This window comes from Mustela erminea, chromosome 11 (assembly GCF_009829155.1).
Source record: "Mustela erminea isolate mMusErm1 chromosome 11, mMusErm1.Pri, whole genome shotgun sequence".
In the NCBI taxonomy this organism is placed as follows: domain Eukaryota; kingdom Metazoa; phylum Chordata; class Mammalia; order Carnivora; family Mustelidae; genus Mustela; species Mustela erminea.
Genome location: NC_045624.1, coordinates 11,759,553 through 11,781,776, shown reverse-complemented (window position 1 = coordinate 11,781,776; position 22,224 = coordinate 11,759,553). Strand labels below are relative to the sequence as shown.

General features: G+C 44.8%; 1 gene segment (V, D, J or C); it reads left to right on the top strand.

Moving 5' to 3' along the window:
- Positions 1 to 22,224, top strand: part of LOC116569683 — a 70,259-nt gene continuing 48,035 nt past the window's right edge. Inside the window, 3 exon segments of the C gene segment in view lie at positions 1 to 82; positions 200 to 487; positions 13,518 to 13,522. Coding sequence covers positions 34 to 82; positions 200 to 487; positions 13,518 to 13,522 — 342 coding nt within the window.

Sequence of the window (22,224 nt, the reverse complement as noted above, 5' to 3'; positions counted from 1 at the left end):
ACTGGGAGAAACCTTTCTGGCCCTAACTGTGCTATGGCTGTCAGGCTCCTCTGCTATGTGGCCCTTTACCTTCTGGAGGCAGGTAAGTCTTAGACACAGATTTCTCTAAAATTAGAAAGGAACACTTTCCCTTGTTCTGGTTCTGCACCTGGTTCCAACATCAAGGCCTCTGCTGTTAATTTTTGCCTCCTTTTCTCAGGCCTCGTGGATGCTGGTATCACCCAGACCCCGAGACACTGTGTTTCAGGGACAGGAAAGAAGATTGTTCTGGAATGCTCTCAAACTATGGGCTATGAGTTCATGTACTGGTATCGCCAAGACCCAGGAAAGGCACTGCAGCTGATCCATTATTCGTATGGTGTTAATACCACAGGGAATGAAGAGCTCTCCTCTGGATCAACTGTCTCCAGATTAAGGAAGGAGCTCTTTCCCCTGACCATAGAGTCTGCCAGCCCCTCACAGACATCTCTGTACCTCTGTGCCAGCAGTGAATACACAGTGCCACACAGGCACCTACAGCCTGCATAAAAAGCATAGTCACAAAGGTGAGGAAGCCCTACCTAACCTCATCAGAAACTCCAAAAACCACTGTGAATCTCCCCAGACTCCTCAGCTCTGAGAAGGCAGTGTGCTCTGAGCAACAGTCTGGGTACAAAACTGATCCTGGGTCCGTCTCTACCACACTGGGGAATGGCCCAGTCCACAGTCGGGTACTGATTTCTACCCAGCATCTTTGTTCAGTCTAACTAGAGTTCATTAGTTCTGCAGAGGGTTCCAAGAAACCAACCTTAAGCTCCACCACAGATTTCTATTTGATTGATTCCAAATTTGATCTTTATTATTCCTTCCTTATTCTTATTTTTTGTTCACTTTTTGCCTCTCTTTACCGTTTCTGAAGGTGGAAATTTAGATTATAATGCAGACCTTTGTTTTTTTTTTTCTCTCTCTCTCCTCTAGTCATTTAAGGCTATAAATATCCCCTTAGTCCCTACTGCATTCCATGTGATTTGATATATTTCTGCCTTCATTTGGTTAAAAATATAATTTTCCTTGAGATTTCTTCTGTAATTCATGATTCATTTAAGAATATGTTGTCAAATTTGCAAGTATTGGGGCAATCCCCAAATTTCTTTCAGTTGTGTATTTTTAAATCGTTTGATCAGAGAAGATACTTGGCATTTTCTCAGTCTTTTTATATATGCTGAAACTGTTTTATGGCACAATAGGTGGTCTATTTGGAAAACATTCTATGTTCCTGAAAACAATGCGTTCTGTTGTGGTTGAGCAGAGTGTTCAAAAACCATCAGTTAGGTCAACTTAGTTAATAGTGTTTTTCAAGTCTATTTACCCTGACTTGTTCTCTATCTAGTTGGTATGATCAGTTTTTGAAGGTGGACTATTGAAGCCACTAAATATATTTTGATATGTTCATTTCTTCTGTCATTCCTGTCTGTTTCTACTTTATGTATTTTGGAACTCTATTGGTTTGTGTCAGGAGATTCCCCCCAAAGTGCTCTTCAGGCAAATGCTTTCTACACAAAAATGAACTAAATTTAGAGATTTGTGGAATGCCACCAAGTTTACCTATTATGCAGAATGGGAGTAAATGCCTCCTTGTGTGGGGGATCGGCAACATGGCTGTCTCCTGACTTTTCACCAGAAATGATGGATGTAAGAAGATAGTGTGGACTGCAGCAAGAAACAAACAAAAGTCACCAAGAATTCTATACTCAACAAAGCTATTCTTTGAAAATAAAGATGAAATAAAGAAATTCCCAGATAAGCAAAAACTAAGAGATTTCATAGTTAGCAAACTTGCCTTACAGAAAAATATTAAAGTCATCAACTTAAAAGAAAATGACACTGACAGTTCCTTGAATCTACAAGAAGAAATGAAAAGCATCTGAAAGAGTAAATATAAAAGGAATAATAGATAGATAAACATAAAAGTTATAAAAGCAAAAGTTAATGAGATAGAAAATTTTGAAACAGTGAAACTAAGAAATAAATAAGCTAATTTCTTGGGAAAAACAGAAAATTGAGTGCCAACTAAAAGAACAAATACACTAAGTAAGAAATGACAAGAGGAAATAGAGTACATTTTTTAAAACAGTATTTTGTATAATTTTCTATAAGTAACTTCCAAGCCTAAGTGGATCACATTTTTGGAAAATACAGTTTTCACAAAATTGACTCTAATGCAGATAGAAAGTCTCAGCAGAACAATGGCTAATGGCTATAAGAGAAATATGTGCACTGCCACCATTCCAGCAATCACCCCAGGAGCAATGAAACCGAAAGGTGGGAAGAGAGTTTATGGTGCATTTCACAGAATGTACATTCCCAGAATCTCATTCCCTAAAATGATCTCCTCTACTGGAAGCAAACTGGTAGTCAAAGGAACAGAAAAAGCTAAAACAAAAATATGCTCAGTTGGATGAAGTAACTTGCTATAAACAGAAATGTTTACATGAAGACCAAATTCTTCAGAATTCTCTCTTAATTCTCATAATAAGAGATCAACCTTGTTACAAGGATGATTCCAAGTGTTAAGAAAGTAAAAGGAATCACTTAAGACTTGCTGAATGCTAAAGGACATTTGTTCAGAAATAAGAAATAGGACAACAAAAGGACAGAACCTGGACATGGATAGCAACAGACCTATAGAAAAGAAATCCACCAAGAATTTAGAATTTAGAATTCAGAAAAAAAAAAAAGTTGGGGGGCTTGAGTCAACTACCTGCTAAAAGTATGTTCATGGTTTTCGACCCGAATAGAGAGATCTAGCCTAGGACACCTGACAGTAAAGGATATTTTGCATTTCAGGCAGATGGGGGATGAAATGCCAAGTGTGGTTTTAGATTTAGAAGTTAGAGTAAATTGAAAAATAATTCCTGCAAGAATAAGGCTCCATCAAACTCTTAAAGGAGAGAGAGGAAGAATCTTCAAGAAATTCATTATTCGTTGTTGAAAATACAGGTTTTGGAATTAGACTTACATGGTCACTTTCTAGTTTTGCCAAGTTACTAAACCTCTACAAAGAGAACTTCCTTGCCTATAAAATGGAATCAGTAATATATGGCTTCCAGGGGTTTCTTTAGTCGAGAAAATGTATGTAGATTGCCTAACAAAATCCCCAGCATAGAAATTAGACTCAGTAATAGATAATGGCATCAGTAACAGTAGTATTAGTGCAGTGCTACTAGTTATCCATTTTGAGAGCTACATCTTAAGGAGTGGTTACTATAGACTAGGCATTGTTACAGCCACTTCTCGTTTTAACTCATTAGATCATCACCACTCCATCAGGTGCACACTTGGATGGGCACAAATCGGTGATAGTAAAACGGAAGCACTAAACAGTTCATTTACTTGCCTAAGATGAGAGAATCCAGGCAGTTTCCTTCTAGAGGCTCCATGTTGACCGCTAACCTAGTGGCAATAGTGGTTGTTAAAGGATGTTGTAGATGAAAAACTAAGTTTGACTCAGAAAGAATGCAAAGGGAGAGCATGTATAAACCCAAAAGGATTGTTTCCGAATTGCCCAGGGAAGTCAAGCCTAGCCGAGTAATGCTCTTTGAAGGGGAGGAGGAACTCCATTTCTGCAGGATCCAGGACTGTGGGCGTGGGCGGACCCCGTGACTCACAGGCAAACCTCCTACTGGCCGACAAGAGCTGGAAGAAGACCCACTCCTTCCGTGGTCCTGCCTTGGGTATCAGGCCCCTCTGAAGACAGTGTTTTGTCTCCTGGCAGCAGGTGAGATCATAGAGCACACGGAACAGTCATAGACTGGGATTTCTAGGCTCTAGCGCAAGCATTTTTTTTCTTTCTTTTTTTTTTTATTTTATTTTATTTTTTTTTTTTATTTCCAGCATAACAGTATTCATTATTTTTGCACCACACCCCATGCTCCATGCAATCCGTGCCCTCTATAATACCCACCACCTGGTACCCCAACCTCCCACCCCCCGTCCCTTCAAAACCCTCAGATTGTTTTTCAGAGTCCATAGTCTCTCATGGTTCACCTCCCCTTCCAATTTCCCCCAACTCCCTTCTCCACTCTAAGTCCCCATGTCCTCCATGCTATTTGTTATGCTCCACAAATAAGTGAAACCATATGATAATTGACTCTCTCTGCTTGACTTATTTCACTCAGCATAATCTCTTCCAGTCCCGTCCATGTTGCTACAAAAGTTGGGTATTCATCCTTTCTGATGGAGGCATAATACTCTATCCCCAGGGGTACAGGTCTGTGAATCACCAGGTTTACACACTTCACAGCACTCACCAAAGCACATACCCTCCCCAATGTCCATAATCCAACCCCCTTCTCCCAAACCCCCTCCCCCCAGCAACCCTCAGTTTGTTTTGTGAGATTAAAAGTCACTTATGGTTTGTCTCCCTCCCAATCCCATCTTGTTTCATTTATTCTTCTCCTACCCACGTAAGCCCCCTAGCGCAAGCATTTTTATCCCCCCCACTATCTACAACTCCTACACCCTTCTCCCACAGGTCGCTTGGGTATTAGAGTAATCCAGAATCTAGATATAAAACAGAACGGGACAAGAGACAAGATTTTGCTTGAATGTCTTTAGGGCTTTGTTCGTAACAGAATGTTCTCTTGTGACAAAGTCTCAGCGTTGGGGCCACCGCTGATCCATTGCTCGCTTATTGCCGGCAGGACTGAAAAAGTGTCCCTGATGTGAGGAGGCTTTCTTCAGGCCCTGGAGACACCTTCACTCTTGTACCAGCAGCTTATCTACGGCGATCTACAGCCACATCCTCAGGTGGCCTAGAATTTGAGGAAAAAAGATCTTCCTAGAAATAAGGTTACCTGGCAAAAAGCCACATCTATGATGTTTGAACTTCAGTTCCTCCGTGGCTACTCACATCTCACCATTTCCCAAAAATGCTCCGCCCACCCCCCAAGCAAGCAGTTTTGAGAGCAATTACTAAATCACTCAAAGGCGTCAGTAGCTACAAGTTCCTGCATAGTATTTGCCCACACCCAGTTCTATCTGGTGGAACCTCCGGTAAGAGGAGTTCCTACACCAGACCCAAATCACCTGAGAGCATGTTCTAGGCACGTCCCAGATTTTCCTGGGTTTGTGTATATTTAATGGCTCCATTCTCTTCACCACACCTGTTCACTCCCTTACGAGGGGAGCCACAGAAAGAAAAGGGACACAAGCATTACATGGAAAGCATGCTGAGACTGTATAGCAGAAATTCATGAAAATAAGTAACATTAAGCCGGCTAAAGATTAGAGCACTTTTAGAGAAAAACTTCAAGTTGGGTAGAGGGATAAAATGGGAGAGAATTTCCAGAGAAATGTTTGGAGGAAACCCTCGAGGGTCCGTGCAACAGGACTCAACTTAGCGTAAGAGTCTACTAAGAATTCAAGACACAAACCCACCATCCCGCAAAGGATATATCACACAAGAGAAATTAGAATTCATAGAGGTAAAAAGCTGTCATGCAAATTCTATAAGAGAACATCATGAACAATTTCGTGACCTGGAAAAACGAAACTGGCCACATTCTGTTACCTCCCTGAGGCTTCTGGTTCTTTTTTGAAGCAGCGAGGGAGGAGGGTGTGGTCTCTGGCCAGGAAGTAGGTGAAAAGCCTTGGCCTCAGACTAAATGCATCACAACCCGGGCCAGCATTCTTCATCAGATGCTGCCATGAACAACAGGGTCCTTTGCTGTGTTGTCATTTATCTCATCAGAGTAGGTCAGTTCCGGACACCCGTCAAGGGCTTCCCAGGCTCCAACTACAGGATGTGTCTTCAGGATGGTAGGATCAGTCTCCCCTTCCCAGGCTCTGTCTTTATTTGACCACTTTTTTTTTTTTTCCCTGCCACAGGCCTCAAAGGTGCTGTGGTCACACAGTTCCCAAGACATAGGATCGTGGGGACAGGAAAGGAATTAACCCTACAGTGTTTGCAGGATATGAACTATGTCTTGATGTACTGGTATCGCCAAGACCCAGGATTTGGACTGCAGCTGATCTACTACTCAACTGGTGCCAGAAACTTTGAAAAAGGAGATGTCCCTCAGGGGTATCGTGTCTCTCGAAAAGACTTGCAATCTTTTTCCCTGACCCTGGAATCTGCCAGCACCAACCAGACGTCTGTCTACCTCTGCACCAGCAGCGAGCCACAGCATTGCAAAGACGTATCTTCTCTGCACAAGAAAGGGGCAAGCCAAGGAGGAAGGGGACCTCGCCTTCAAGAGTCCTGACCCAAATTAGGACAAATTTTAAAGCCATGCCTTGACTGTAATATTCCTTACTTTTTTCCCATTCTTGTCCCTCCAAGACATCTCTCCTGTCTTAATCCAAGGGTTCACCCCTGGCTAACATTGCACTAAGACTAGAAGGCATTAACCCAAAGTGACTATTTCCTAAGACAAACTTCATTTCTGAGATGCAAATGTGGGGAAATTTTGTGATAAAACTGAATTCTGAACAAAAGACAAAACCAAAAGACAAAAAGATTTACAAAGATCCTTCAAAGATTCCACGATGGTATCTCTCAATGACTAATGGACTCGTATGAGAAAATCAGCAGGGTAGTGGGGCTTCCTCAGGTGAATAACAGAGGGTGTGGTAGGTCAAGACCAGTTTTCAGACAACTCGTGGACTCAGGATGACCGAGAAGGAGGAAAACCTTAGTGGAGGGGAGAGGGGTTGGTAATAAGAGACATGAAATATGTTTGTTCTCAGGAATTGTTAGGGAGCAGAACTTCACCTGGGTAGATGCAGGTGTAAATTTTTTTAAATCAAAACTTGTGGTTCTGTACAGACAGATCAGAGATGCAACAGGATCAGGGTGTAGTTTCCCAAAGGGAAATGTTGCAGATAACTAACTGTATTCATTTTCTGTGCTGCATAACAAATAGTGCAAATGAGAGGCAGGTTATAGGTTCCGGTTTCCTTGGTGGTCACTGGGGTCTGCCCACAAGTCCTTGCAATCTCGCTCTGTTCGCCTCCATCTTCAAGGACAGAAATGCACATCAAATCCTTTAGGATGCTTTAGGAAGCTCTGTGACCTCCCATTCTGCTTACCAGCTGGAGAAAACTGTGCCTTGAAGGGCTCATGTGATTGCATCAGGACAGGCTCAGCTGGATAAGATCCCTTTTACCAAATAATGTAACACAGTCACAGAAGCAAGATTTCATTATATTTATAGGTACCTCCTACACTCCAAGGGGAAGGGACCATACACAGGAGAGGGTCACTGCTGGTTGTTCTTAGAATTCTGTCTACCACACCAAAGGAGAGCAAATGCCAAGAATATCAGGACAAGACATTCAGAGAACATGCAATCAAATACTCTGAATTAGAATTCAGAACTATTTGAGAGATGGTTCTGAGTCCTGGCCACACAATACATCAAGTTTTCTTCCAACTGTTTTATCAAGGACACAGTATAAAAGTAGAGTGGCATGGCCTTTGGTAAAGGGAGCAAAAGGAAGCTATATGAAGGAAGCCTAAGGAGGAAGGATCTCGCTCCTACTGGAAGGACTCCAAGGCCTCAGGATAAGGAACCAAATTGTTTTGGTCTCTGGACTGAGAAAACGGATGAGAGATGAGACAAAGGAAAGGGATGGCCTGAAGGTTGAGAGAATTTTTTTTGAAGAGAATAAAACTGGTTGGCAGAGGGAACACAATCTATAATGAGCTTCATTCCTGTTAATTTTGAGATAAGCTCCATAGAAATATCTTATCAGTTGGTTGTTTTTTTGAGGAGGTAGCATAATTCTTCAAAATTCCAATGAGTTGGGAAATGAAGAACCTCAAGGCAGAGCCTCCAGAACACAACAAATTCCAGGATCCAGTGAACAGGATGATATCTAGTATGATTTTAGTTTTGTTACCAGCCAATTTGTGAAAGTTTCTTAGAGAAATTGGGGCCCATCTGGATACAGATCAGTGTCTCAGGTGGCAAACTGTCCATCTCGTGAATTGGCTTACCCTTCCAAGATTAGACAACAGAGCTCTCGTCAGAGTAGCCTAAGCTAATTGGTTAAGTTAATGAGTAAAGTAGGACTGAATTGCCCCCTGCTGCCGTAGTTGGAGAAAGTGATAACTAGAAGAGAGAAAAGGTACTTTCTTGGAGAGAAAAGGTACTCTCTGAGATGGCATCAGTCTTGTCTTTCTCTACAAACTGGCTGCTGTCCATTATCCCAAGACGGGGAACACAAGAATCCCACTTCGTAATTAATGAGTCCTAGATCTGTCATCTCCACCCTGATTCTTAATTTGAACTTAAGTCCATCCAGGACATCTCCCACTGGAGTTGAAACACAACATGTCATCTTTGCCCTATAAACTACCCTCGTGTTTCCCGATTTGATGAATTCAAATATGAGTCATTTACTTGCATGAGACAAGTTGTGCTACGTTTCTTTTCCTCCTTGACCCCGGACATTCGACCTGTATTTAAGAGCTTTGATTGCTAACGCCTACAGAACTTTTCTCTTCATCCATTCTCTCAATGCAACCACTGTCATGTTTATGCTCTTATCAGCTCTGCAGGTAAATGTAGTAGCCTCTTTATCCGCATCTTGGGCTCCAGCCTCCCCCATCAAATGCAGGTTAACATTCCAGTACCAAGTGCAATCTTATTACAAAACTCTGGCCAGGTCACTCTTTTCTCCTGCATGTGTCATTGGCCCTCTGTGGTCTAACAAACATAAAATCTAAACTTACTACCATGGAAAGAAACGTATGATGATTCCTTTAATAATCTGAAAGGAAGGAATTTAAATCCCTTACCAAAAAGACATCTTTGTATTAGAAAGTCAAGTTCTCATTAGAGTCTAGGATAATGATAAAGAACTATTCATTTTTCCTTCTTGAGTTACGGATCCCTTTCTCCATTAAGTCTGTCACAACTGGGCACGGGGAAGACATACCCATGTGCTGTGAGTAGCTAGAGTGGGCCAGTGCTTCAGAAGTTTCAGTCCTTCCCATAGGAGGAGGAAAAACAAATGACTTGAACAGATCCAGACTGACTGACACACAAGATAATTATCCCTCTGTCTCCCTATGTTTACCAGTTCTTAAAGCATGTGTAGACTATGCTGACAAGTTCTCTTTTTCCTTCAGTCTACTAAATCCCAAGCTTTACACAGACCAGCAGAGCCCTGCGTATGGTGGTGGGTTTGGGACGAGAAATAAATAAACGACCCAGGACGGAGGCGTGTGGCAGTGGACAACATTTCCTGCATATTTAAGGCACAACGACAACCCTACAAGAAAACCCAGCCACACCTTCTAGCACTCACGGTCTCGCATGCTGTGTACTCCAGCAACACTGAACTCGAGCCATTTCCAAACACAGAGCACATATTTCCCTCGAACGGCCCATCTGACAAACTAATTTGGCTCTTCAAAATATTACTTAAAATAGCAACATCTGAAATGTGTTCTGTTTTCCCAAGATCGTGGGCTCCTTCCTCAGTACTCCCACCACACCTTACACAATTCTTCCTTTCTGCAGATGCCAAATTAAAACGATTACTGGGACGGCTAACTTCCCTTTGGACTACTTTAAGAAGATATGTGTTTCCATCATTCCTTCCCCAGAATCTCGCCCCGTGCATGGCACACAGGCTCAGTGAATGATTCGTGTTCAAGATTATCAGCATGGAGACAAGAATGTTGTCTTTTTGGTTCATGTCTATGTTCCCATAGTCTAAAGCAGCGCCTGCCACATAATTGATACTCATTTTATGTCTATTAAAGGAAAGGTTAGAACGGTTCAGCAATGTCCACAGTGCCTGGACCCTAAGCTTGCCTGCTTGCCTCCCCCTAAAAATTGTATGTCTGAAGTTTAATATGGAAATGTCCATTCCTTTTCTGGCGTACCTTCCTTTTCTGGCAAAGGGTTCCTGACAGGCCAAGTAATGCACCCCCCAAAATATTTGTTTGCTAATCCTCAGAATCCATGAATATATTGCCTTACAACACGGCAAAAGAGAATTTTGTTTGTAGGTAGAGTAAAAATTAAGAATCGGTTGACCTTGAGATAGATGGTGAGATAGAGGTGTTCGCCAGGTGGACACAATTAAAAACATGGGTCCTTACACAGTGATGTAGGAGGGATCCCACCCACTGGGGCTCTATTTGAAGATGGAGAAAGCAAAGAAAGGGATTGTCCCCAGGGCCTCCAGAAGAGTACACAGCCCCACCGCACCGTGATCTCTACCCAGTGAGATTCATGTCAAACCTCTAACCTACAGTAAGATGATAAATTTCTGCTGTCCTAAGCCACGAGTTTGTGGTACTGTGTTATAGCAGTGGTAGAAAATTAACACAGAGCCCTGTTTCCGAGCCCTTGAAAGAAGGCTGCTGCTGAAGAAAGCCGCTCTGGGAGAAGCCGAAGAAGAGGCAAAGGGATAATAAGGACAAGCGTTCGAATCAGATGATGCTGTTTTGGAAGGAGGATGCTGCCAATTTCTGCTGTTGGCATGCTCCATTTCTGCAAATACCTCCTCTGCACAGGCTTAGGATCAGAATGTTCCGGCAGGTGTCACTGCCAGCCTCAGAGGGCCTGTTCTCCCAGGAAAAATCCTGCCTTTGGTCTGACCGTCAGGGGCCAGCACTGTGGGCACAGCCTCTGCTAAGCAGCACAGAGCCAGCGAGTTTCTGCTGCTGGCACAGGGGGCAGGAAGTCACTTTCCAAAGAGCAGGGAATTAGAATTTGTGTTTATTGTGAGTATCAACAGAAGCCCACTCCCTTTGCTGCTTCCATCCCCTTGCAAGAGGACCACACAGGTGCTCAAGGATGCAGAGGGAGAAAGAGAGAGGAGAGAGAAAGAAGAAGAATGATCTCCGCTTGACCCTTCAATGTTCCAGCAGTAAGCAGACGCCCCAGTCCCGCAGTTTAGTGATGCAGCTGCATCCTCTGCACAAAGATGGCAAACCCAAGGCAGGCAGTGCTCTGCCCTCGGGAGCCCAAGCCCCACCCACAGACACTGGGCCCCGCCCAGTTAGTAGTTTTTCCTTTGCCTTTTCCTATCGTAATGGCTTTCATACTGCATCTTGCCATGGATTTTTTTAGTCTTGGTGGTTGGATGTTTTCTGCAGTAACAAGTTACCATACACTCAAGTGGCTTAAAACAACACAAATCTTTGATTTTCCAGTTCTGGAGGTGAGAAGGCCAAGAGCGGGCTCATTCAGCCAAAACCAGTGCACTGGCAGCACCACATTTCCTTCTGAAGCCTCTAGGAGAGACTCAAATACCCTTGCCTCATGATCGCCTTCCTCTGTCTTCACAACCAGGAACATTCCATCTCCCCAGCCCTTCTTCCACACTTACGCCTCCCTCCAAACACAGTTGGGAAAAGTTCCCTGCTTTTAAAGACCCAGGTAATTACGGCCCTCTGGGGGGCTCAGTGGGTTAAGCTTCTGCCTTCAGCTCAGGTCATGATCCCAAGGTCCTGGGATGGAGCCCCGCATCAAGCTCCCTCCTCAGTGGGGAGCCTGCATCTCCCTCTCCCTCTGTCTGTCAAATAAATAAAATCTTAAAAAAAAAAAAAAAGGACCCATGTGATTAGACTGGGCTTCCCTAGCTCAAGGTAAACTGATTAGTACCCTTAATTGTATCCATCACCTTAATTCCCTTTTTAATGGACTCTAAACATTCACAATTGGTGGGGTTAAAATGAGAGCAACTTTGCGACCTTTTTTCTGCCTATTGCAGCAAAATGCCACTAGAGAGCACTAACAGTCCTTATTATAAAGGTTACATTTCTGATCACGATAAACGAGAGAATTTGATAACATTGAACACTCTATCACCAATTAAAAGATAACTCAGTGTACAAATATCTCTTATGAGGTCTTTCAAAGGTGAATCATATAACAGGAAAATACAGAGGGTAGAGCAGCTTCCTCAGGACTAGCGTAAGTACACGAGGGTATGAAGTACGGTGAACGTTCCGTAGGGATTCCGCCGTAGGAAGAATATTGCTGTGCATTTAGAAGGATAAACATGTTCTTCTACAGGGGTTTTTAAGAAAGGGCTCCTCAGTGGAGAAGAGGCAGGTGTGAATATTGGTGTCCAGAGACCATTATCCAAGAAGGTTGGGTGGGGGAGGCAGCAGACTTACTGAGCGGTATCTCTGAGGAGGGAGCTGAGAGCAGACATCGAAGGTGGCCATGGAGAGACAGGGACAGATGGACAGCACAGAACGAAGCACATTACATTAAAGGACAAAGACGGAGGGAGATGTTTGGGGGCTCCTGGCCATCTACAGGATTCTCTCGTCTTCCAGTCCCACTGTTAGTGACACAGCAGCCTGCCCCTCATTGAGGAAACGTTGCCAATCCATGGAATGTGGTGGTGGCCTTGGGAGGACAGATCAGAAGGAAGGTTCTGGGAGGGAAGGGTGGGAAGGTTCAGCAACTGGCTTGTGATCTGAGGACATCAGGGACATTGCTGTAGTGTCCTGGTTGATGGAGAGAAAGAGAGAAGAGACCAGAGCAGTCTCACTGTCCATGGGTTGGGGAGGAGGTGAGTAGCCTGTGTCTGAGGAGAGCAAAGTAGCTCCTGCGGGGGCAGAGCCACATACTCAGATGCCTCCTGAATCTTGGGTTAATCTAATATGGAGAATGTCTGAGATAAACTATGTGTCTTTGAGTTGTAATTATCTACTTCCATGGTGTGGGAAGCACCGTAGAACCTGGGAAAATCCACTGGACAGGGGGGTAAATAGATAGTGGGTTCAGCTTTGGGGAGGCAGGTAAACTGGGAAAGATGTCTAGAGATGAAATTCGGGATGACAAGCTTTACTAAGCAGTAAGGAAATTGTTGGCTTGAGGAAGGTTCTTGAGAATGAAAACTGCTTTCTTTTCCCCAGAGAACACCTGTCCCACAGCTAGAATATGGAGGACCCCCAGGACAACCGGAAACCAAGGGCCAGAGTGGAGGAAAGCAGAGTTAAGCCGCTCCCCCTCCCCCCATGCTTTTCCTGAAAGGAACCACAGGTGTAGTGACATATGAAGAGAGAACATGCTTCCTTAGAGCAGAGTTTCTGTCCTGAGAGCAAGCATGTCTCTCTCACTGGCCTGGAACGGGGGTGGTTGGAGCTGCATCTCCAGCATGAAGGGGACTGGAAGCAAGAAAGCCATCTCTGAGGTTTGAGTGCTGCTCCAAGACTGGGACGAGGGCCTCCTTCTTGCCTGGAGATGACAATGATTTGAAAAAATAGAGAAGGACTCGGTGAAGCCCTAGCTGTGGTTGGAAACTCCCCTATCCTTCCCCCTTCCCCCTCACAAGAATACTCTGGCTCTAAAAAACTCACAGAACAAACTCAAAAGCTGTCCAAGATGGGAGATACTCTGGGCAACCCCAGGAAAGTCACCTCAGCGCAGGAAGAACACAGTTCCCCAGAAGAGGGAACAGTATGGCAGCTAGAACTCAGAAGAGATACCCTGATGCCCCAAGCCCCATACAGAATTGAGGATGGGATCCACAGCCCAGCTGCCGGTCAGCATCAGGGGACGTAGCCATGCTGCTGTGGGGCACGGCCCATGGAGACCGCAAGATAGAACAGACAAAGAAACCATGTTGGCTGGTTAAAAAAAAAAAAAAAACGAGGTGGTTGAAGTAAGCAAGCAGATGTCACCCCTGCCCGTAGACAAAGAGAAGAGGAGAAAGAAGAAAGATACGCCCAACACCAGCCTGGAGGCAAGCAGCTACTGACTTGTTCCCACGACTACATACAATCTGCGAACGAGCAAAGAGCCTGCACCTAAAATTTTAAACTGGCTACAGACCAATAAGACAATCCACACCGTGGACCTGGCTGAATCTGGACTCATTAGCCTCTTGTAAAAGCTGAGGGTTGGAAACCATATCAGGAATAAACAAGGAGGGATATACTTGTAATTTCTTCTGCAGAGCGGACGGGAGGACTTCGAACGTATAAACGTGCCCTTGTGATGGAGTGTAAGTTTCCTGTTCTCGCATTTCTAAGTGATTGTAGCATTATACCAGTTTTCATCATGAGGATTCAAAATACACCAGTATTTGCCAAGTTTGACAGGAGTGTACTGGTGAGACCTTGTCCAGGGCATAGAAAGGAGCAGCCTCGAAGGAGAACAAGGGAAAGGCTGGGGAATCATCACGCTGGCCAGCCACAGCGGCGACTACTGAGCGTCTGTGTCTCTCCTCAGCCCTGTGAGGAAAGGGGAGGGGCTTCCCTCCTGAAAAGGAGAGCCAAGTAGCTGCAGAGATGGAGATATTAACGGAACCTACTAGAGCCCAGCCCCCAGGGCCGGCGGACCCCCATGTTCCACTGCCATGTCTTTCAGGCTCCTGGGCTGTGTGGTGCTGTGTCTCCTGGGAGCAGGTGAGTTCCAGGATACGGGAGCAACTAGGCCACAGCTCGCAGGTCTCAGCTTAAGTCCTTTTCTAGAGGCTGTGCCCTTCTTGGCTGTCTCTAGCTCTGTTTCCATCCCTCACAGGCCCAGTGGAAGCTGGAGTGACCCAGACCCCGAGACATTTCATCACAAGGACAGGAAGGCAGTTGACACTGTATTGTTCTCAAGATATGGACCATGATGTTATGTACTGGTATCGACAAGACCCAGGAGTGGGTCTGAAGCTGATCTACTTTTCAAGGAACGTTAAATTTATTGAAGTTGGAGATGTCCCGGATGGGTACAGTGTCTTGCGGAAAGAGAAGAAGGACTTCCCCTTGACCCTAAAGTCCACAGGCACCAACCAGACCTCTTTGTACCTCTGTGCCAGTAGTGTATCCACAGCGCTGCTCAGCCAGCTGCTCTCTGCACAAAAAGAGCACCACAAGAGCAAGGAGACTCCTTGCCAAACAAGAGGAAAACTCCCTCCACCACCAGTGCCCTAGAAATCCTTCCCTGATTCCCCAACTCCAGGGACTCTGAGCAAGGGAGCTCCCCTGCAGTGCGCTGCTCTCAGGGATCTCTCCTGACTGAAGTGCTTGTCAAAGTCAAGGCAGGACAAGCCTACTGTTAGGTCTAGTGCCAGGAGTAAGCGAAGCTTCTCCTAGAAAAGCAACTTTAAGCACACCACAATCCTTTCTCCTTACGGGGCTTCATTGTTGACCAAACCAAACACCCCACTTTCGGTCCAATCCCTCAACAAAATTTTGACCCATATCCCATGTCCTATTCCTGGAGGTTTCCCTGGGGGAAGAGCCCGCCCTGAGTTGTTTACAAAATCTGACGTCCCTATTCTCCTCATCTCGGCAAATGGTCCCGCCATCTGGCCAAATGCCCCCACCAGGAGCGGAGGGGTCATCTCTGCCATCTCTCAGATACTATCTTTCCTCACCTAATCTATTATTCCCCCAAACCTGCATATTTCTAGATGTTACATCCTTTGCAATTTTACTCATGTTTCTAACGTCACTGACAACACCGTCGCCCAGCAAATGTCTCTCACCTAGATTCCTTCACCACCCTCCAGTAGTCACCCCCTCTTCCTCATTTGCTGTCTACCTCCATCCGTAAAACACTCCCTCGGGCTCGAAAGCCATCAGTGTCTTTCCTGAACCTTACTAAAGTCTCAAGTATAAGCTTGAGACTTTGTAAGGCTCTCCATGATGTGGTCTTTGAGCATTTACCTACCTTCTTAACACGAACATTTTCATTGCTTCAGCTACAACTACCAGACATCTCCCACCTCTCACAGGTCCCCACGGTGTCCTCTGCTGACTCACTGCCGGGTGGTCACCAATAATGCTCACTCCCCCTAGAGTAACCTTCTTTTCCCTACCTACCTGGTCACTGGACCGATCATTCCTCTGGATACTAATTCAGAAGTCATTTCCTCCAGAAAGATTTCCTTGAGTCCCTGGCTGGATTAGTTCCTCTGCCATGTGATCTTATGACAGTGTGAAATTCTATCCTTATGGTCATCAACATACTTAATTGCTCACTGTTTATAACATTTAGGCTATTAAATATTAAGGTTAAAGAGAATAAGGATCATGCATTTCTATTTTACTTTTGTATCTCCATACTTACCAGCATGCCTGAAGGCTGTAGTGTTAAATGAACAGGTGACTCAGTCGTCTCTCAGATCCTCTTTCCAGCATCCCTCTGACAAGTCCAGTCAAAGGGTCCCCTGTAAGGTCCTTTCCTACACATAGTTTGGGGAGATTCTAGGGTTTTCCATATGTATAGAAGCTAGACAGATCATGTGGTCTAATAGAGATTTATTCTTCTACTCTAGCCCCTTGTCTATGTGCGCTAGGTCAGCCTGAGGAGGACGTTGCCTCTCTGGGTACCACTGTTTCCATGGAATACTTTTCTTTTTCTAATTGGTCATAAACTACCTGCCAGCCACTGCTGATGGTTCTGCTCTGTACCATGTCATTCTCCTAGCACTGTAGTACCGCAGACTCTATTGTACCTGCCAGCGGGCCCCAACGTCCCGCCCAGGTAGAGTTCCCAACAGAGTGACACCTCTATTAATGAAGCCGAAGAGGAAAACTTTTGCCCAAGGTTTTCCTTTCTCTTCTTTGTATGGGAAGAGCAAAACTACAGTTTTGTATCTTGATTTCCAATCAATTACACAGACTTTAGTACAAAGGCTCATTCAATTACATACATCGCTCATCAACCATTAAAATAGTTATATCCTAGAATAAGAGAATGGAGAAGACCTCATCCAAGATGCAAAAACCCAGCTAAGCTCAGAATCCACTCATTCCTCCAAGAACTATGGCTGTATTACTGGGTCAGTCCACTTGCCCAGCTCTTCGCCCTTATTTCAGGGTGAGCTCCCTCTAGGAGACACTTGACGCTGTTATATAGGGGCTCCCAGTGTACCAATCTCTCCTTTTTGAAAGACTTTCCCAAACATTTCTGGACTAGAAAAAATGGTGTTTCTTGGGTCTAAGCTGAGTTTCCATTACACCTTATAACACATCCTCAGTATACACAGAATTACACTAATTAAATCGGAGATGGAAGTAGAGATTATAAGACCAAAAACTGTTCCCTGTGAAATGGATCTATATTCCAATGACTTATTCATATTTCCTGGAAGTCATCTCAAGTGACCTCCTATTGCAAGGGAGCCCATGGGCTAATGATGTAGGCAGACACCATCCTACTTCTGTATAATCCCACACACCTAGCCCTCCGTAATAGGATATAGAGATCAGAGGTAGGATGCCCTGATTCTTGACTTGGACCTGCCTCAGGCACAGGTTACGCTGCTTGTTACCCTTGTTTCCTAGGACCAGCAGAGCTCTGGCTCTGCCCCTTTCCTTAGAGTCATGCATCCTCACTCTGCTTTATAGAATCTACTTCCTCACACCTCAACCAATCTCCGTCATGCTAAAGAAATATCTACAAGATTTGAGAAGTATCTGGGTGCCTCTCTGCACAGAAGGGGTTGTCGCAAGGGGAGAGGTGGCACCCCCAGGAGACAGTGGTGGGGGACAGCCCCTGTGAATGGGCTGCCACAGTCCTCTGTCCTGCACTTCCCTTCGGGACTGGCACAGGGCTCCTACAGCCTAGGCCACCTTAGAGAACTCACCTGGTACCAATCAGCTCCCTGATGCCACTTGCTGGAGGGAGTGTCATTTTGCCCAGACTTCAGGGTCTTCAGGGACTGTGTCCAGGACTGTGGGCCATCCAGCCCCGCACATTGCCCTGCTCCCCATCACCCACGTTCAGGGTCACTCTCCCACTCCACCTCTAGACAAACTGCCTTTCTAATTTCAGGTCTTGGCCTCTAGATTTCATTGCCCCAGGGCTCAATACCCTATTTGGCATTGTTTTATAACCCCACGTCAGCTAACCCCACCTATGTACCACAGTAACTTCCGACTTCATCTGTCCATTACACTGCCAGGCCCACTTAGCAACCTCATTCTTACTCTCCCAACCTCATGATTGCTTCCCAGGCTCCCCAGAAGGTCTCTGGCCATTTCCTGAACACAAGCACCTTCTACGCCTCTCAGTTCTACAATGGTCTTATTGTGGTGATGTTGTTTGCTCTAAGTCTCTTTTGGGGACCATATGTTCTCTGATGTAGGTAATGTATCTTCCCATGTTTGCATCACCGAATCACCACTGTGCCTGATACAGCAGATGGTGAATGGAACAGAAGCTCCGTGAGGCATGGAGAGTGTCTCTGTGGTCCGTGACTGTGTTCCCAGTACCTGGCACGGAGCAAGTGTTCAAGAAATATCAATGCAAGAATTCTAAGAGGCCTTCAAGAATTTAAATTAGGATTTGTCTTCCTTATCTCTCTTTCCCAGCTAAGAGCCCTTTTAATAAGCCACTGAGATAAAAAGCTTACAAATAAATTCTCTAAGAGACAAGATTTGTGCTTGTATGATGCTATTACGAAACATAGATGTTGCCAGTTTCTGCTCTAGACATGCCCCATTTCTGCGATACCCTTGCCATCATGGGTGCAGGGGCAGACTTCTCTAGTCACAGACTCCACAATCAGCTCCAGCCCCAGAGAAAAGCTATGGTGACCTGGGGTGAGGGAGGCACGTTCTCCTGGGGAGAGGCCACTCGTGTGAACTGCCAGAGTCACTGAGCTCAGAGCAGGTGGGCAGGGGACCCTCAGCCACCAAACTGTTCCTGTGAGGACAGGAAGAAGATTGTGACAAAGGGATGCTGTGGAAGTGACCTTTACCTGAGTACCCCTCAGTTTGGAATTTTACATCTCCATAGCAAATAACAGAAAGGGCCATAATCCTCTGCCTCCTGCCAATGGTGTATCGCCAATCTGGCTGCCAGAGCAAATAATACTTTAGCATCCCCTCCCCTATGCAACAATAGTACTTTTATTAACAGTCGTGCATGTAATAATGAATCTCAGCCTGCATCAAAACCACCCATGGAGGATTTGTTTTTGTTTTGTTGTGGCTGTTTTTTAAAATTGTGTATGTGTGATAAGAACACTTCACATGAGGTCTCTTTTAACAAATGTTTAAACATACAGTCCAGTCTCCTTAACTCCAGGCACAATGTTGTAGGACAGATGTGATCATCTTGCAATCTTGGAGCTTTGTATCTGTTCAACAGCGAGTTCCATTCCCCTCCCCCAGCCCCTGGCAACTGCCATTCTTCTCTCTGCTTCTAGGTACTTAACCCCGTGCTAAGTGAATTAAGGCAGTCACCAAAGGACAGATATTACACAGAAGGAATCTTTCATCACCGAACTTGTTCAAAATTTCTGGCACAAGATAACACAAGAACAACTTTTCCTAATAATGTCCTTTATAACAAGAAGGGAAACAGATTCTGGTCTATAATCCAATTCAGAATTACATTTTGCATTTAGTTGTCATTTCTCTTTACTCTGGAAAGCTCCTTAGTCTGTCCTTTGTAATTCAATACCTTTGAAGAGTATAAACCAGTTACTTTATAGAAGATGGTACTTAATTTAATATTGTGGTAAAGCATGTTGAAGGTGAAGCATTAGATGAAAATAACTTATACGTTCCATCTTTCTCTTGGTATAACATTTTCAAGCTTTTTATTAAGAAAAATGTCAGTCACAGAAGCAGAGAGAATAACAATGAGCCCTATCGCCCAGATCCAGTAATGAACACTTGCCACCTTTCTGTCTTCCATTCCTCCAGCATTTTTGGTTGATATATTCTGAAGCAATTTCCCAGACATCATAATATTTTATTTCAGATTTTAGTAAGCTCTACAAAATAATATTTTGTTATATAATCATATTACAGTACCAAACAAAGTGATTTGTAATTCCTTAATATTATACACTGTCAGAATTTCATTTAAATTTATCCTATTACCTTGAAAATGCTCTTTTAAATGTTTGATTTTGCATTTGATTGTCATGTTTCCTAAATTCTTCTACTGTCCCTTCTTCCTTTTCTCCTTCTTCCCCTTTCTTCCAATTCTCTGTAGACATTGCATCCCTAGTGATTGTACCCCACCATTGGTCCCACACTCTCTCCACTACATCGCCAGGTGGACAAGCACATGTGGGCAACATTGTGTCTCTCTTGTGTCTCTACCACCAGCACAACAGACAGAAAAGGCAAGTGTTTTATAAACACCATTAGCCTACTGCTCATGGGAAAAATCACATCTCTCTAGGCATCTACATCTATGGAGGCAAATCAGTAACAATTAGAACAGAAATAGCTACATCTACATACTTTCAGCACACTAAATGTGTACTTAAGGACAGACAGGTAAGAAATGAGAACTAAGGGATTGGTAATCCTTTGCAATACAAGATGCCACCTGGATACAAGGATGTGCTTGGGCTGGCAGGGGTTACAACAATCTTTAAAAATCCCCTAAATGCTAAAGCTAATCATTTCAAAAGCAGAGAACAGCACAACAGGAAGACAGACTTTGAGCCAGAACATAAAGTCAGGAATATTTTTTCTGACTGCTTGTGGTTATGAGCTCCACCAGGAATTCAGAGGAAAGATATCAATGATCTCTTCAGAATCAAAATTACACCGGACTTTGTAGCTTTTCCTTCCAAGTGGGTGAATAGGATCTGATGCTGTCTGGGTGAGGTCCCTATTACAGAAGTATCAGGAAGCTTAAAGAAGGGACAACAGGAATGGTATAGGACACTTGGTAATAAACCATAGTTTACTGTCCACGCTGCTGAAGAGGGCACATCTAGGGTGCTTTCAGTTTTGCTGATTTGAATTCATTGAAAAACAACCGAGACACCCTTATGCTCTCTCCCTGTCTTGAGAATGCATGCCTTCCCCATCAAGGAAAATGCAGAGCCTGCGTGCCATGGTCCTGTGCAGGGAGCCTATTACAGACTCAGCATCCCAGCCATTTCCGACAGCTAGTATGATGGGTTGAATTGTGCCCCCTCATAATTCATACGTTAAAGTCCTACCTCTCAGTACCTCAGGATGTGTCTGTATTGGCGGGTGAGTTCTTTAAAGAGATAATTCATGTTGAATGATGTCGTGGGGGTGGCCCTTTCCCAATATGACTGGTGTCCTTATGAGAAGAAGGGATTAGGACATAGACACACACAGAGGCAAGACTGTGTGAAGACAGAGGGAGAAGAAGGCTGCCTACAAGCAACCTTGATTTTGGACTTCTAGCTTGGATTTCTGTTGGATTAGCCACGCAGTCTGTAGTACATTATGGCAGCTCCGGGAAAGCCACAGAGCTGATCCCACAGGCACTCTCTGCTTCACATATACCCGAATTCCAGACTTGAAGAAGTAAAGGATTGTTTATCATACACTACATTGTGCTAGGAGTCTAGACAAAATGAACTGCACTTACCAGTTACTCAATGGTGGGAACACTCCCCAAATCCAGATTCCCAGATGCCAGCCGAGAGCCTACATTGCCAGAGCCAGTCCCTGAGGATAGTCACTTCGGGTGTACTGTGTTATCTGTTTTCTACACATGCGCACACACGCGTGTGCAAACGCGCACACGCGCACGCACACACACATACACACACACACTCTGACATGTAGGATAGCAATGGCTTTCACTCTGGCAACTCTAAACTCTCTAGACTCTAGAGGATGACTAAGGGGTTATGAGCGTGGGCGGGGACAGTGACATCACAGACCAGCAGCTTCTAGCCAAGCCTGAGAAAAGAACCACTCCTGCTCCAGCCCACCATGGGGATCAGAGTCCTCTGCAGTGTGGCCGCTTGCTTCCTGGGAGCAGGTGAGTCCCAGAGTTAGCAGCAAACCCCAGTGCTGTTATCTCTCGGACTTGCTATGGGGCTTTTCCCTCCTCAGGCTTCCTGGCCTCTGGTTTCAGCTCAGCTGTCTTTCTCTCGTAGTCCATAGTGTGAATGCTCAAGTAAACTAAACCCCAAGACATCTCATCAAACAAGTGGGAGTGAAAGTTCTGATGGCATGTTCCCTGAAAAAGGACCATGGAGGAATGTTCTGGTATCCACAAGACCCAGGTCTGGGGCTGCAGCTGCTCCACTGGTCATATGGTGTTGACAATATTCAGCAAGGAGACATCCCTTTTGGATACAAGGTCTCTAGGAAGAAGAAGGAGGCCTTCCCCCTGACCTTGGAATCGGCCAGCACCAACCAGTCATCTGTGTACTTCTGTGCCAGCAGTTAGCCACAGCTGTGCACAGCCACATCCTCTCTGCACAAAAAGGGCAGGTATAAGGGGGGAGTGACCCTAACTCAGGGCTGAGCTGTGCCGGCTCCTAGGGCACATTTGTGACAGTTAGAAGGCCGCCTCCAAG